Source organism: Somniosus microcephalus, chromosome 2, assembly GCF_052327205.1.
Source record: "Somniosus microcephalus isolate GS21.2 chromosome 2, FLI_Smic_1.0, whole genome shotgun sequence".
Classification (NCBI taxonomy): Eukaryota; Metazoa; Chordata; class Chondrichthyes; order Squaliformes; family Somniosidae; genus Somniosus; species Somniosus microcephalus.
The window spans coordinates 129,185,286-129,201,201 of NC_140988.1; the positions used below are offsets into that span (position 1 = coordinate 129,185,286).

Here is a 15,916-nt window from a genome sequence, read left to right on the forward strand (position 1 = left end):
CTCGTGTTTCCACTCAAACTCATTTGTATATCGCCGAACGCAAAATTTGCCATGAACCAGCATAATCGGGCAGCGTTTTGAACGTAATTTTTTTTTAAAAATTTGCTTTAAAAAAATATTCCTTGATATATTTAAGAGTGGTAACTTGTTGCAATTTGATTAATACAGCTGAAAATAGTTTTTTCACAAAAAAATAAGCATTTTTAATCACACTGTCAAACAACCATCTGTGAGTAATCCAATTTTAACTTACTGAAAATGACTTTTAAAAAATAATACAGAACCATTTGTTAGTTATATTGGGGTACAGTAGTCAGTTTCGTAGTAAATTTAAAAAATATTCAGAAACTTTTAAAATGCGCCTATTAGTGTCCTCGAAGGTATGCGAACGAGCACAATTAGCGGACATTCAGCATGGTGATTAATTCATCCTGCGGGCATGGCCAGTTTTGTGGGCGGGGCCGGCTTCTAGTGTGATGTTTGTAAAACTAGCGCAAAAGATCACGGAAACTCAATTTGTGCTGGACGTAATTTGCGCTTAAAATTCCGTGATCTTTTGCGCCGGCTACGCTGATTTCGGGCGAATTGCGCCAAAAAACCAGCGCAACCTAGCGGAAACTCTACCCAAATGAGACTTAAAGTAAGAAAGGATGCAGTCAAGTGGACGGAGAGAGAGGAGGAAGTGACAGCATTGATGACATTGTATCTGTATTTCTTTCCTTTAGCTGTCTTTAGTCATTTCTGAAAGAGTATGCAAATTAAAAGACTAATTATCAAATTGTTTTAAAAAGCAAATGATATACAAGTATGGTAGTGAGAGTGAACAACCCATGGCTCAGAAGAACATGCTAGTCTTTCATTTAAGCAAATGGGTAATACACCATCAATGGAGAAGAACTTTCTTTAATCAATTGCTGATTTCATTTTAAGTTTATAAAATCCATCTGTAAACAGGCTATGAAATAGTAAATGACTCTGACCATGAAGTTATGCCTTGAATTACTAGCATACAAATGATTAATATGTTTGAAATTCTTCCACTATTTTGGCAGTGTTGTCCAATAGAAATTGCTTACTAGCCACGGGTGTGGCTACAGCGACATCATTTTAGCCACATGTACTGTACTAATTTTAGTAATAAAAACAGGTAAATGTGCGTCACGCATATATATTTACTTAACAAACATCTGCCACCACTCATTGTGAAATTTGCAGTCTTCCTCTTTCACCAAAGTTTGGAATTCTGGCATGAATTTATCAGACACAGCACATCTTCTAGTGCAGCTTCGAGGTTGTTGTCCAGCAGTTGCGAGCAATACTTTGACTTCATCAGAGAGATTGCTGAGAATGTTGACTCGGGACAACGAGATGCGTCAGACCCGCCCCTGCTCTCTGCCCAGAACGCAGTTAGATGCTGCTTGCTGTTTGTCATGACATGCCCTGCTGGAGCAGCTCATTGGATTAGATTGCTTGCTATCGAAGTTTACTCTTTGGTGTGCATGAACCTAAAGCAGCTTTGTTAAATGTAAAATCTGACAGTGAATTGTCTTTAATTTAATGGGATAAGTGAATTTGAACTTAAGGCAATTTTTTTGAGCTGGGGAAGAGGTGAGGGGATGTGGATTTGGTATAAATCTGGCTTGCATTTAATAGGAAAGGGCTGTTAGTTGCGCTCTATTACTCTATACTCAATTTCCCCCTCCCTTTATCCTGAATTGGGAGGAGCCACAACTCATCCTTTCCACAGCCCAGAGCTTCAGGATCATTACAATAGCATTAAAACAATGATAATACCACTAGACACTCGCTCAGTTTATCACTTAAATCAAAAGCTTCTGCTTATTGAGACCTCATACAAAGAATGACGAGTAGAAACGTCACCTGATCTAGCAGAAGGTGGAATCAACTCTAGCGGAGGCTGTACCATCCAGGTGAAGTCTAGGAATCCACCACAGCCTCAGGCTTTACACCACACTAGACCTACAAATGTTCCGTGTGGTCACAGGTTGAGTGATTGTTCCCTTTCGCCATCTATAATCTGCCTCGTGTGAATGAACAGCCACCATGACATCACCCAAACCAAAAGAAGCTCCAGCAACAAGAATGAAGTGGATAATAAAATCTTTGTATTTAATTGCAGTTTCCTGGTTAGTTTCATGGTGGATGCTCGCGGTGGATCCATGCGGGGCTGCCGCCATAATGGGCTTCGTATTATCATTCCCCCTCGGAAGTGCACAGCCCCAACACGTGTGACTTGCCGCCTGGTTAAACGTCACAGACTGGCCACAATGCCCCCTATGGTGGAAGGAGAGGGCCATGCCAGCAGGCTAATTGAAGTTGGGCCATCAGGTGCACAGTTCCTTGGGTAAGTTCCTAAATATGCAAATCCTGTATAACACCAAATTTATTGTTTGCTGTATTTAAAATGTCATTATCAATCCAAAAGCAACATTACATCCTGCTAATTTTTATAAATTTAAAGATACATTCTTGCAAAATAAGTGATAAGATTACTTTGTCACTATATATTTATTCAGATAAGGGCCAGCCTGCTAATATGCAATCACTAAAGAACTTATGAATCAACAAACCTGAGTAGTGTGGTACTGCAATAGATGGTGGTGGCTACACCATAAATGACAAAGAAATACAAATTTTAAGTAAGCTTTAATTTATTGTTAATTACGAAAAGGAAATTATGCATTTCTAATATTGTGCCTTTAGATGTGGCAAAATACTGAAGTGTGGTGTACTTACAACACAAAGTAATCAAGATGCAGTAGAAAGATACTCTGAAAACCTCCTCTTCGTTCATCATAAGAGTATAATCACTAATCGTTAACAAGCCATTGTGGAATGAGAAAAATGCTAAATTATCCTACATCAAATTGTAATTTAAAACATTTTCTTAAGTAGTGGTTGATGTTACACAGTTGATGTTATGTATGTACTATATAAGAACATAAGAATTTAGGGAACAGGATATTCCACAAGCCTTTCTCATTTTGATTAATCAACCCTACCTACTCATCTTCACACCATATCCTTTAACCCTTTCTCTCTCCACTGCAATGAATGGGATTGGATTGTACATGGATTTTAATCATATCTTGTATGGGCTTTATTTGTATTATTAATCTGCGTGGTTAAATTATAATTTTCAGTTAATATAAAATAAATATCCCAAGATCAGTAATCAATTTGGCTATGCCCAATCAAGTCAATCAAATACCAGTAAGCAAAGGTGTAGACTCATTGATCTTGCTGTAGCTACTAAGGAATACTACAGGGACAGTAATGACTGCAACACCCAATCAAATGTTAACACTACAGATATGTGCACAGATATCTGCACTGGCATCCGGGTGGAAAAAAAGCAGTATGTGTTATTTGCATATTACTTACATATGTGCTTCCTGCTACTTTCCCCTCATTCTTCTGCCCATCAATCTTATGTCCCCTCTCTGGCTTCACTTTGGCAGGTTGACCTGTTAATAGACTCGTGTGAATCATCTTTTGAACTTTCATGTATTTGTGATTACTGAGAAATCCATATCTACTGCAATGAAGCCGAGGGTTCAGTAAGAAGCTTAGAATGGTGTAGAAGAGAAGGGAGGAAATCAGGAAAATAAGAGAGGAACTGTAAACCTTTCATGAACAACCATTGTTTTCACTGATTGTCCAGCAGGCAATTACTGAATCAATTGTCAATCAGTTCTTTTAACTCCTAAAGTATAACATCTAAATGATTGAGACATTATAAACCATAACTGATGGCCAATTATTAATATCAGTAATAAAAGTTTTGATTGCATGCTTGTGAAATTCCTAATGTTAATAATTTGTCAAGCAAGCCATCCCAGCATATTAAAAGAAAAGGTATTGATTGCATGTTGATAATTTCAAGATTGGCAAGTAATATAGGCTTGAATAGCAAAAAAAAATCAGGAAAAAAACTGAATGTTTGTTGGTTTTATACTTTTCATCTTCTCTCTTCCACTGCTGCTTTGGATTTACTCAGTAAACTGCATCTTCCTAACTCTCCTCCCCCTCTAAATGAGGGAGAAAGCTTGGTTAGCCGAATCCTGCAGCTTGGGCCTTCAGGAACCAAATTCCTTGGGTAGGAGAGACAAACAATGTTCAGAGAAGAATTTATTGGATGCCTCTTTGCATATTCCCTGCAACCCTTTCCAACATTCTTTACGTTTTAATTTTATTGAACCCTTCTGAATTTATCCCTTTCGTGTTTTAAATATTTATTTTATATATTATATATATATCACATTTGCCAGAATTAAACTGTCGTGATGTTCTGTGGCTTTGTGTCGTGAATGTTGTCATAGCTGGGAATGTACGTGTTCAACACAGCAAGGAACTCCCTCTGATGTGCTCCTCCCCCTCCATTCCTTTTGTTAATTCCTCATGTGTTAGTGGACATTATAAATGTTCACTCATATTTTCCTATCCTTGTTAAACTGTAGTCTGTAACAAAGTGAATTGGAAAATGAAAGAAGTCTTATTAGAAAGATGTAACACAAGTGTGCTGAAGTTCTCGTGTCTTGTTACCTATTTATAGGTAATCTGCTAAGATTTAAAATAGTTAAGTCCTGGGTCTTAATAAGACTTAACTTTTTAAATCCCCCAAATGAAGTTCAAACCAGCATCTTGCCTATTTATATATAGTGTGGTTTTAATTGTCTTTTTCTCTTCTTCATTTCTGTCCTGTGATTTTGCCTTTCTTCCCTTCATTTATTTACAACGTGAAATCAAAATCATACTTGTTAAGATGAGGCAGATGGGGGAAGGATGGAGGAGGACAATGTAAACTATTTAATATACACATTGATAGTAATACAATCAATCTGATTGTTTTGCCCATTCATTCCTTAATAATTTTTTACTTTCCATTTTTATCTCCTGACATATTTCCCACTATTTTCTTGCTGCTGATTCGTATAGTCATTTGGAATATGTCACATTTTCCTTTGCAATTGTTTTCCTAATTACCGTTACTGCTCATTTTCTTATCCATTCGCTCTTGTGCTGCTGTTTGATTTCTCATTTTTTCCACTTGCCTTTAATCTCTGAGTTTTCAGCTCTGTTGTTCCATTCCTTTGTGCAGTCATTCCACATCTGATGCCGGGTAGCCCACGTTCTATGTGGTTGGTCTCCATGCAAAAAATCGTGGGACTTAAAGCTCTCTGACTAGCATTTAGTGGAAAATTTTACCTGCACCACTATTTGATGATCAGACCTTTCAGTTCCGTTTGTTTTGGTGGGTAACACTTTCTTGACTAGGAAGCACATTAACAGGATCACTAGACTGAAGTAGAGAACCAGCATCAACACAGTTACTGTTACTGTAAAAGGCAACCAAGACGTACACTTTGCTAGATGTCAACCAGAGGTAAATGATGTTTCAGAGAGTTAATTTACTGAATAATATTTTACATTTGGTGTTTCGCTGTGTAAATGTATTCTAGATTTGGTACACTGTTCAAATAAAATTAAGTTCCAGCAGTTTTATTGCATAATTAGGAAGCCCTTATTCAATTACATCGCCCTAGATTTATATTCTTAATCAATGCAAAATGACTCTGAAAATATGCATTCTATAAAAGACAAAGGGGGGAAAATTCAGTTGCATAGCGCCTCCTATTAGCGCCCTAAGAGGGCGCAAAGCAACTAGCACCCGGTCGCGGCGATGTTTGCACCGCTCGCAAAATTAACTAGACATTTTGCAGCGGTGCTAAACACTACCACCACGATCTCCTGCGCCCGCAGATTGTGACATCAGTCGAGCATGCAACGCCCCGGTAACGCCCCAGACCCGATATTGAGTGGCACCCCCTGCCTTACTGCCTGCCGCTAGCAACGACAGGCTGAGGGGAGTGTTTTGCAGTCGGGAAGGGACTGTGGGAGTGCTATTTAAAGGCGACAGCTTCCTGCCTTTTTTTGTCAGTGAAATTTTTGCACCACACATTCTGAGAGAGAGAGAGACTTCTGGAGAGATTCAATGCTGTGTGAAGAAATTTTGGGTACTGAGCAGCACTTTGCAGGTTCATTTTGATTTGACCTTCCTTGCATCAATTTGGAAGAGACTATGGGGGCTGCACTCTGAGCTCTTTCCCTGTGCCTTGCCTATGTTCTTTCCAGCAGATTTGACGTACAGGTCTCTTAAGGCCGAGATTCAAGGCTGCAGTGAACATAAGAACATAAGAAATAGGAGCAGGAGTAGGCCAATCGGCCCCTCGAGCCTGCTCCGCCATTCAATAAGATCATGGCTGATCTGATCCTAACTGCCAATCTACTATCACAGAACCATCTCCTGAATCTAACAGAATTAGACACACGAAATAGGAGCAGGATCAGGCTACATGGCCCCTGGGCCCGCTCCGCTACCCACAGGGCCATGTCCGATCCGAACCTAGACTCATGTCCAAATTCCTGCCCGCTCCCCGTAACCCTTAATTCCCTTTACTTCTAGGAAACTGTCTATTTCTGTTTTAAATTTATGTAATGATGTAGCTTCTACAGCTTTTTGGGGCAGCATATTCCATGGACCTACCACCCTCTGAGTGAAGTAGTTCCTCCTCATCTCAGTTTTGAAAGAGCAGCCCATTATTCTAAGACTATGCCCCCTAGTTCTAGTTTCACCCATCATCGGGAACATCCTCCCCGCATCCACCCGATCCAACCCCTTCACAATCTTATATGTTTCAATAAGATCGCCTCTCATTCTTCTGAACTCCAATGAGTAGAGTCCCAATCTACTCAACCTCTCCTCATATGTCCATCCCCTCATCCCCGGGATTAAACGAGTGAACCTTCTTTGTACTGACTCGAGAGCAAGTATGTCTTTTCTTAAGTATGGATACCAAAACTGTATGCAGTATTCCAGGTGCGGTCTCACCAATACCTTGTACAACTGAAGCAATACCTCCCTATTTTTATATTCTATCCCCCTAACAATGAAAACCAACATTCCATTGGCCTTCTTAATCACTTGCTGCACCTGCATACTAACCTTTTGAGTTTCGTGCACCAGGACCCCCAGATCCCTTTGAACTTCAGCACTTTCCAGTTTCTTGCCATTAAGATAATAACTTGCTCTACGATTTTTCCTGCCAAAGTGCATAACCTCACACTTTCCAGTATTGTATTCCATCTGCCAAATCTCTGCCCACTTACTTAGCCTGTCTATGTCCCCTTGCAGGTTTTTTATGTCCTCCTCACTCACTACTTTCCCTCCCATCTTAGTATCATCTGCAAACTTTGATATGTTACACTCGGTCCCCTCCTCCAAATCATTAATATAGATTGTAAAAAGTTGGGGACCCAGCACTGACCCCTGCGGAACACCACTAGTTACTGATTGCCAGTCTGAGAATGAACCATTTATCCCAACTCTCTGCCTTCTGTTAGATAGCCAATCCTTTATCCATGCCAGAATATTACCCCCAATCCCGTGATTTTTTATCTTAAGCAATAATCTTTTGTGTGGCACCTTGTCAAATGCCTTTTGGAAGTCTAAATACACTATGTCCACTGGTTCCCCTTTATCCACCCTATATGTTACTTCCTCAAAGAACTCCAGCAAATTTGTCAAACATGACTTCCCCTTCATAAAACCATGCTGACTTTGTCCTATTAAATTATGATTATCCAAATGTCCTGTTACTGTCTCCTTAATAATGGACTCCAAAATTTTACCTACCACAGATGTTAGGCTAACCAGTCTATAGTTTCCAGCCTTCTGTCTACTGCCCTTTTTAAATAAGGGTGTTACATTAGCAGTTTTCCAGTCTGCCGGGACCTTTGCTGAGTCCAGGGAGTTTTGGAAAATTATTACTAATGCATCCACAATCCCTACCGCCACTTCCCTCAAGACCCTAGGATGTAAGCCATCAGGTCCAGGTGATTTATCCGCCTTGAGTCCCATTATTTTACCGAGTACCACTTCCTTAGTGATTTTGATCGTGTTTAGCTCCTCCCCCCCCATAGCCCCCTGTTTGTCCAGTGTTGGAATATTCTTAGTGTCCTCTACTGTAAAGACTGATACAAAATATTCATTCAGTGTTTTTGCCATCTCCATATTTCCCACCATTAATTTCCCGGTCTCATCCTCTAAGGGACCAACATTTACTTTAGCCACCCTTTTTCTTTTTATATAACTATAAAAACTCTTACTATCTGTTTTTATATTTTTTGCTAATTTACTTTCATAATCTATCTTCCCTTTCTTAATCAATCTTTTTGTTATTTTTTGCTGTCTAAGTTTTCCCAATCCTCTATCCTCCCACTAGATTTGGCTACCTTATATGCCCTTGTTTTTAGTCGAATGCTATGCTTAATTTCTTTACTTAGCTGTCTTTTCTTTTACACCCTTTTCTTCTCTGGAATATATATTTTTTGGAAGTTGTAAAATAACTCCTTAAATGTACACCACTGATCGTGTATCGTCTTACCCTTTAATCTATTTTCCCAATCCACTCTACTCAATTCCGCTCTCATACCTTCATAGTCTCCTTTATTCAAGCTTAGCACGCTTGTTTGAGATCCAACCTTCTCATCCTCTAATTGAATATGGAATTCAACCATGTTATGGTCAGTCATTCAAAGGGGATCCTTTACTAGGACATTTTTAATTAATCCTGTCTCGTTACACAGGACCAGATCCAAGGTTGCTTGCCCCCTGGTCGGTTCAGTTACATACTGCTCAAGAAACCCATCCCTAATACACTCAATGAACTCATCCTCAAGGCAGCCCTGCCCAATTTGATTTGTCCAATTAATATGATAGTTAAAATCCCCCATAATTATAGATGTTCCCTTATTACAAGCCTCAACTATTTCCTGATTGATACTCCATCCAACAGAGTTGCAACTGTTCGGAGGCCTATAGACTACGCCCACTAGTGTTTTTCTCCCCTTATTATTCCTTATCTCCACCCAAACTGTTTCATTATCCAGATCTTTTGACCCAATATCATTTCTCTGTATTACAGTGATTCCTTCCTTTATTAACATAGCCACCCCACCTCCCCTTCCTCCCTGCCTGTCCTTCCTGATCGTTAAATAACCTGGTATGTTTAATTCCCAGGCATTGTCACCCTGCAGCCATGTTTCTGTAATGGCCACAAGATCATACCCATATGTAGTTATTTGTGCCATTAACTCGTAGTGTGTGGATGGAGAGCAAGATCGACCCTCCCCTTTAAGAACTGGCCAGTGCCAGTGTGTCTGTGTTCCATTGCTGACTGACATCACATGAGCTTTGCCTGCGCTCTGAGTTAACGCCTCGCTCCTCGGCCTTTGCACCTTAAGACAGGTGTGTAACGCCTGATTTAGTGCTCCAATCACCTCCAGGGGCGATAAAAGCCACGTTTGCAGTCGGAGGCGATAATTAGCGCCAGGCTGATAATTGCGCCCCAAACGGGGCGATACCGAATTTCTGCCCCAAAAAATCAAGTCTCTTAAAAGTTAGTTGCAATCCTGTAGGAAGAAGTTTTAGGTATATTTACAAAAAAAGTACAACACAAAAGCATTGTATAAACCATTTAGTCGTGTACAAGAATGGATAGGTGGGGGAGTTGCAAAACAGTAAGAAAATTAAGTTCAACTCAAGAAGATTGTGTGGTATTTTGACCCTGAATCTGCATTTCTGTAATTTACTCTCATTCATTTATTGATTTAATTTTGATATTGTATATGATATGATCTTATTCATGGAAGTTTTAAATTTGTGTTAGTTTACCAAAATTCAGAACTGCCTCAAATCCTTGTGGAATGTGGAGTGAAACCAGTAAGTCTATATTACAAGTTTTTGTGATATAAGTTAATCGTGAAGTGGTTGAAGAGCATTGCAAGGTAACTTCTAGGCAGTAAGATGTTGGATTTGTTGTAAAACAGTTCCGATTCCCAGCCTGTCATTCAACTTCAGCCCCCCAACGCCTCACTTGTAAGATTTTGAGCACCTCATTAGCTGCAAGTTCATTTGAAGTACATTCCAGTTTGGGCAATTAAATAACTAGAAACAGTGGCCGGAATTTTAATTTGGAGGCGGGTAGGGACTGGGGGGCTGGAAAGCAGCCGGGAAACCCGGGAGAATGGGTTTCCCGCAGGCGCTGCCGAATTTAATGGCAGGGCCTGATTAGCATTTCAAAGCACTGATTCCTGCCTGCAGCCAGCCAGATGGAGAGGCAGTCTGGCTGTCGGGCAGGTAGGCCTGTGGCACCAGGCTGCAGAGAGGAGGGAGGGAGGGATTGGGCGGGGTAGAGGGGTTGGAGGTCGGAGGAGGATTGGGGCCGGAGGGGGGGAGGCTGGAGGGGGATCAGGGGCCGGACAGGGGAGGTCAGAAGGCAGATGGGGGGATCGGAGGCCGGAGGGGGTTTGAGGGCAGAAGGATAATCGGAATCAGAGGCCTCATGGTGGGGTGTCGGAGGCCTGGGGTGGGGGGAGGGAGGGGGAGACCAGAAGGATCGAGCGGTGTCCACTCGGCGGGGGATTGGCAAGTCAGGAACGCTGGATCCAGCAGGTAAGTGGAAAGTCACGTACCTCCTGGATACAGCAGTCCTCACCTCCCTTTAGCTGGTGGTTCCCTGAGGCCTAGGAAACCCGCCCGCCCACAGTTAAATTTAAAATAGTGGATCACCATGAGGCATGGAGCCTCATTATAATATTTAAATTGGTGTCCCGCCTCCTGGGAGTGGCTTGGCCACCCGCCCCCCGTCCCGCCTCCATTAAAACCAGAAGTGGGCGGGTTGGGGTCAGGATTCAGTTTTTTAACTCTTTAACCTCCCACCCGACCGCAACCCACCCGTTTTTTGGGGTTAAAATTCCCCCCAGTAAGTCTGGCCTGCTTGAATGACCACAAAACAGTCATGGCAAAACTCTCACAATGAATGAGCACAACCTCCTAGTAGGATAGTTTCTATCAGAAAAAGGAGAAAAAAATAAAAATGTAAAAGAAAATACATTTTTAAGTACTTCATTTTGAATGATGCAACATATTTCATATACAGCTAGATCGAGGTACCGTGACACTGAGGCAAACCCTGTATTACCTATTCAGTAGGCTCCATCTGATTATCTTGCATCCATGTTGGAAAATTAATGCCTGCTCACTTTGTTACAGACTATATAAAGTTGGTAGAGAGTGCCATGAGACGTGTTAGAATTAGGTCTGTTTCCACATTTTACTCATTTCTAACTTCTGGTGTTTCAGGCCTGTGATTGTGGAGATTCCACACTTTGCGGCTGTGCGTGGGAAAGAACGAGAACTGGTGGTATTGCGCAGTGAAACTGGAGAGACCTGGAAGGAACATCAGTGCGAATATACTGAGGAAGAGTTGAATGAAATATTGAATGGGATGGATGAAGGTAACATTCCTTTTGGGGTGGTGGGGGTGGGGGGAAGAAACAATTAATGAAAAAACAAAGGGCCATTGTAATTATCTCATGACATATTCAGGTCCAACATGCACCCTACCTTGAAGATTAAGTCGATCTAAAGTTGTCCTTGTTTGTGGCCTGGTTTAGGCCTCACCTTTGGCTTTTATTGGGAATAGCTGAAGTAGTTTGTACTTTTTCAAGCAAGTGTGGGTGATGTAACAATGCCAATGATGGTGTTGCAGTTAGAATATCCTACATTGGTCAATTATTTGGAAAAACATATGCAGTCACAGTTTGTCTTATTCCATGTTGAATAATTTCATTTATTTGGGCAAGTAATAGTATTGTACCTTGCACTATAAACAGTTCTCCGCAATTCAAAAATAAAGAATATTGGAGTATTTATTATAACCATATTAGTTTTGGGTGACAGAAATCCATCATTTTTTACATTCCTCTTTAAAATCTAGATTGTTAGGGTAAAAGAGAAGTCTTCCCTCCTCTCAAGCGGACCCCCTGAAATAAGGAGTCGATGCTTGCCCAATTGCAACCATGAATTCACCAGACGGACACCTTGGATAAGTTTCACGATCTTTATTCAAGCATATGCAGGGGGAAAATCTCAGTCTCATCCCAGAGAAAGGATTCTTCCACCGAGTATCAAATATACCCTAACTTGAGGCGTGCACCCCTTGTGCACACCCCTTCTACAATTATTGATTGGTCTACAGAATAGGTGAAGGGCTGTGTCCATTCGATGCCCCTTATCAGGGAGGTTGCTGAATGGTTCACAGAAACCCATCTTTACAGCATTCGTGGGCAAAATTATCTGTTCCTGCTCTGGCCAGGAGGTGCTTACATCATGCTTTGAGAATCTGTATGTCCTGCCTTATCTTAAGCAAGGACAAAAGACCAGCTTATTAGCTTTACAGTTCCTGTTTTATCTAGGTCCTACATTCCTCAGCAAGGATAGGAGACAAACTTATCAGCCTTCTAGTTTCCACTAATTTTAATTCTAAGAAGTTATAGTTTCTTCTAACTTTTAATTGTAAGAAGTCATTTTTGTCCCCTTACAATCCCCCCTTACGGCCCTTGGCTATATGCCCAAGCCAGGCCGTTTCCCTATTACTATATCGTGGGTGAGCCCCAGGTTTGTCCCTCTGCTTGAGTAGCTACTTCCCAAACTGCAGGATCTGCCTGTTGGCTTTCCCATCGGGGTTATATAAGATAAGTCCTTTCTGCTGGACTTTTTAAATTTGCCTTATCCAGTTTTTTAATTATCGCTCTCGCTATGGCTTGTCTCTTATTCCTGCTACATTTTTGACAGGATAACAACAACAAGGTCACCAGTACAACGCCTTGTATGACAACCAATACATGTGATATTATCCTTATCCAGGGGTGTATTTGCACATTGAGTCTAGCATGCCAAAACTTAGTATACCAAGACCGACTAGCCAACATTTCTTCAGTGTCCTTTTGTAGCTTATCTATTTCTTCCATCAAAATAACATACTTTTGTCTCTGCTTCTGAATGTCATGCTCCAGTTGGGTCTGTTCTTCGTTCAGTTCGGGTATCGGTTTTCCTTGTGGCCTTATTGCCTTTGTATACCCTTCTCGGATAGTGTCCGTCACTGTCCCATTAACAGTTTCTTCTTTTAGTTCAGGATATATGATATACCCGTTTATATGTGTTTCTTCTTGTGGGTTAAAGCAGAAGTCAGTATCCGTGATGGCACAGGAGATGGTCCCTCCCTTATTCGTAACTGTCATATTGGGTGCCTTGGTGCTCACACACCATTCTCCATTCCCTTGCGGGGCGGCGGTTGTTTTGGAATCCCATGTCATTGGCATGATACTCCGTGTGCACCCTTTCGTTCGGCCATATCCACAGTCATCCTTGGTCATTCTTGGTGGATCTCGGCATAAAACAACTTGGTTATTTTTATAACCATCATCTATGTTAATACCCCTTGTACTGTTGTTCTCTTTAATCACATATCTGGACAAGTCATGGTAGTGCAAACGAGTTTGATTCCTTATCTCCCCTATATTGTTTGTTTGGTATAAGGCATCTCCTTTTGTTACATCACACTGCGGTATTGATAGTACAAATCCTATTGGCCCAGAAATTCGGGTCAGGGGCTTCCCGCGGGTGCAAGCCCCCGATCTGCACTTACCTTGCGCGCCGGCCGTTGAGCTGTGGGCCCCTGTGGAATTCCGATCCGGGGCCTGGTCCAGCTGCCGACGCGCGGTGCTTGTGTATCCCAGGGGCGCAGTTAGTTCGATGTGTCCCCTGGGATTACGTGGGACATGGGGAGCCAATCGGAGCAGGGAATGCTCCATTCATAAGTCTGACAGGAAGTGCTGTCAAGACTTATAAATACTACGGCCCCAAAATAGCACTAAATCTTCAAATAATTTTTTTTTAATCACATTTTTTAAATAAACTATAAATTACATGAAATAACTACTTTAAACAATAATTTAAATTTTTGAAAAAAATAATTTTATTTTCTACCGGGGCTAAAAAATAAACTTACCTTGCTTTAAAGTATTTAAAAATAATAAACCTGTGGAAAAAATGTTTTAATTTTAATTAATTCACCACTTACCTTGTAAAAAGCAGGCCTTACGCCTTACATTTCTAAATTCTGCAGGCTTTCGTTCCCGGGAAAACCTGTAAAAAAGACCGAAGTTCGATGCACACGCGCAGCCCCTCCTGCGCACGCGTTCGACCTCTGAACCCCTTCGTTCAGAGGAACGGAAGTGCCGGTTTCCCGCGCATGCGCAGTGCATGCAGGAAACCGGCACTTCCATTGGGCCTACGGGTGAGTACCCCATGCATACTCACCCGTGGAGACCCGAATTTCTGGGCTATTATATTTAAATGTCCAGTTATGCATCTAACTTTTGGTATCTAAGCATGACTATTCCTCCGTACCTCACACGCATGAGTCATGGTTTTATCTAAGGTCCAATTGGTAAATACATTGGCCCAGAAATTCGGGTCGGGGGCTTCCCGCGGGTGCAAGCCCCCGACCTGCACTAACCTTGCGCGCTGGCAGTTGAGCTCTGGGCTCCCGTGGAATTCCGCTCCAGGCCTTGACCCAGCTGCTTGCGTGTCCCAGGGGCGTAGTTAGTGGGATGCGTCCCCTGGGATCACGTGAGCCATGGGCAGCCAATCGGAGGAGGGAAAAGCCCATTCATAAGATTGACAGGAAGACCTGTCTAAACTTATGAATACTCCAGTCCCAAAATAGTAGTAAACCTTCAAATAAAATTTAAAATTTAAAAAATCATCACACTTTTTAAATAAACTATAAATTACATTAAATAACTATTTTAAACAATAATTTAAATTTTTGAAAAAAATAATTTTAAAGAAAAACGGGGCTAAAAATAAACTTACCTTGCTTTAAAGTATTTAAAAATAATAAACCTGTGGAAAAAATGTTTTAATTTTAAAATGCAGGCCTTACGTCTGGTTTTTACATTTCTAAAATCTAAAGACTTACCCTCACAGAAAAACCTGTAAAAAAACGGTAAGTTCAAAGCGCACGCGCAGACTCCCGCGCGCACGCGTTCGACCTCTGAACCCCTTTGTTCAGAGGAACGGAAGTGCCGGTTTCCCGCGCATGCGCAGTGCATGCAAGAAACCGGCACTTCCATCGGGTCCACGCATGAGTACCCTGTGCGTACTCACGCATTGGGACCCGAATTTCTGGATTATTCGGTATCCAATCTGGCACTTCTCCATTTTGGATTTGCTCTAGGTTATGTTGTACTTCACTAAGTATCCATGCTCCGTACCCTGCGCAAACTATTTCCGACTGTAGTTGCTGGCTCATGTCTTACCCTGCTTTGTTTATCAAATTTATAGTTCTGGCGTGATCCCGCAACGTGTGGGCCACTTGTAGCAATGCTCCCTCCGCTCCATCACCTAGCTGTGCCTGCAGTCTTTGGTTATCCCCTTCCCTACCCAACAATTCTTGTAAGATTCGGATTAGGGCATCAACCCAATCGTCTATGGTATGCAGGTCTATAGTGTTCACCGTCGCAACCCCTGCCGCGTATCCCGCGCCTACCATTTCTAGTATCCCTCTTTTCTCCCGGTCCCCTTTTCTACCTGTCCTCCTTTTCACATTAAATGTCATGGTTCTTGATTCAGGGCGAAGTTATTGTACAGGCTTACTGTTTCCTTTCCACAAAAGCTGGGAATGGTTATATCCATTAGGTTTAGGAACACCATAATTATTCGTTGGCATACCCCAAAGTGTATTTTATCCTTGGTTTTCTTTATTACCAATCCCCCTTTTGCTCCTGGTCACAGCTAACATCGCTCGAGTTTTTGTAATACAGGCCTTGTTGGTCCCTTTGGCCGGCTTGCACAGCTTCTCCCGTGGCTCCCCTATAAGGGATAAGATCCTGTAAAACATAATATTTCCTGGTCGTCACTGGTTAATTAGAGTCTATGCCTTTTCAACTAGGTCCAGTGTTTCCATTTGCCGTTGCCCCTTAT

The 15,916-nt window shown here is 41.6% G+C and overlaps 1 protein-coding gene and 1 pseudogene across 33 annotated transcripts in view; one reads left to right on the plus strand and one right to left on the minus strand.

Annotated features, from left to right (window-relative positions):
* The window catches only part of ank2b (ankyrin 2b, neuronal), a 1,120,520-nt gene that overhangs the window by 965,556 nt on the left and 139,048 nt on the right, over positions 1 to 15,916 (plus strand). For 25 of the 33 annotated variants that reach the window (XM_085962266.1, XM_085962253.1, XM_085962237.1 and 22 more), the window contains 3 exons: positions 2,141 to 2,365; positions 4,022 to 4,120; positions 11,228 to 11,382. In XM_085962266.1, coding sequence (XP_085818392.1) covers positions 2,141 to 2,365; positions 4,022 to 4,120; positions 11,228 to 11,382 — 479 coding nt within the window. The remainder of the gene's footprint in view (positions 1 to 2,140; positions 2,366 to 4,021; positions 4,121 to 11,227; positions 11,383 to 15,916) is intronic. The other 8 variants (XM_085962259.1, XM_085962263.1, XM_085962267.1 and 5 more) reach the window with 1 other exon arrangement.
* LOC147122948 (uncharacterized) lies at positions 11,591 to 15,551 on the minus strand (annotated as a pseudogene).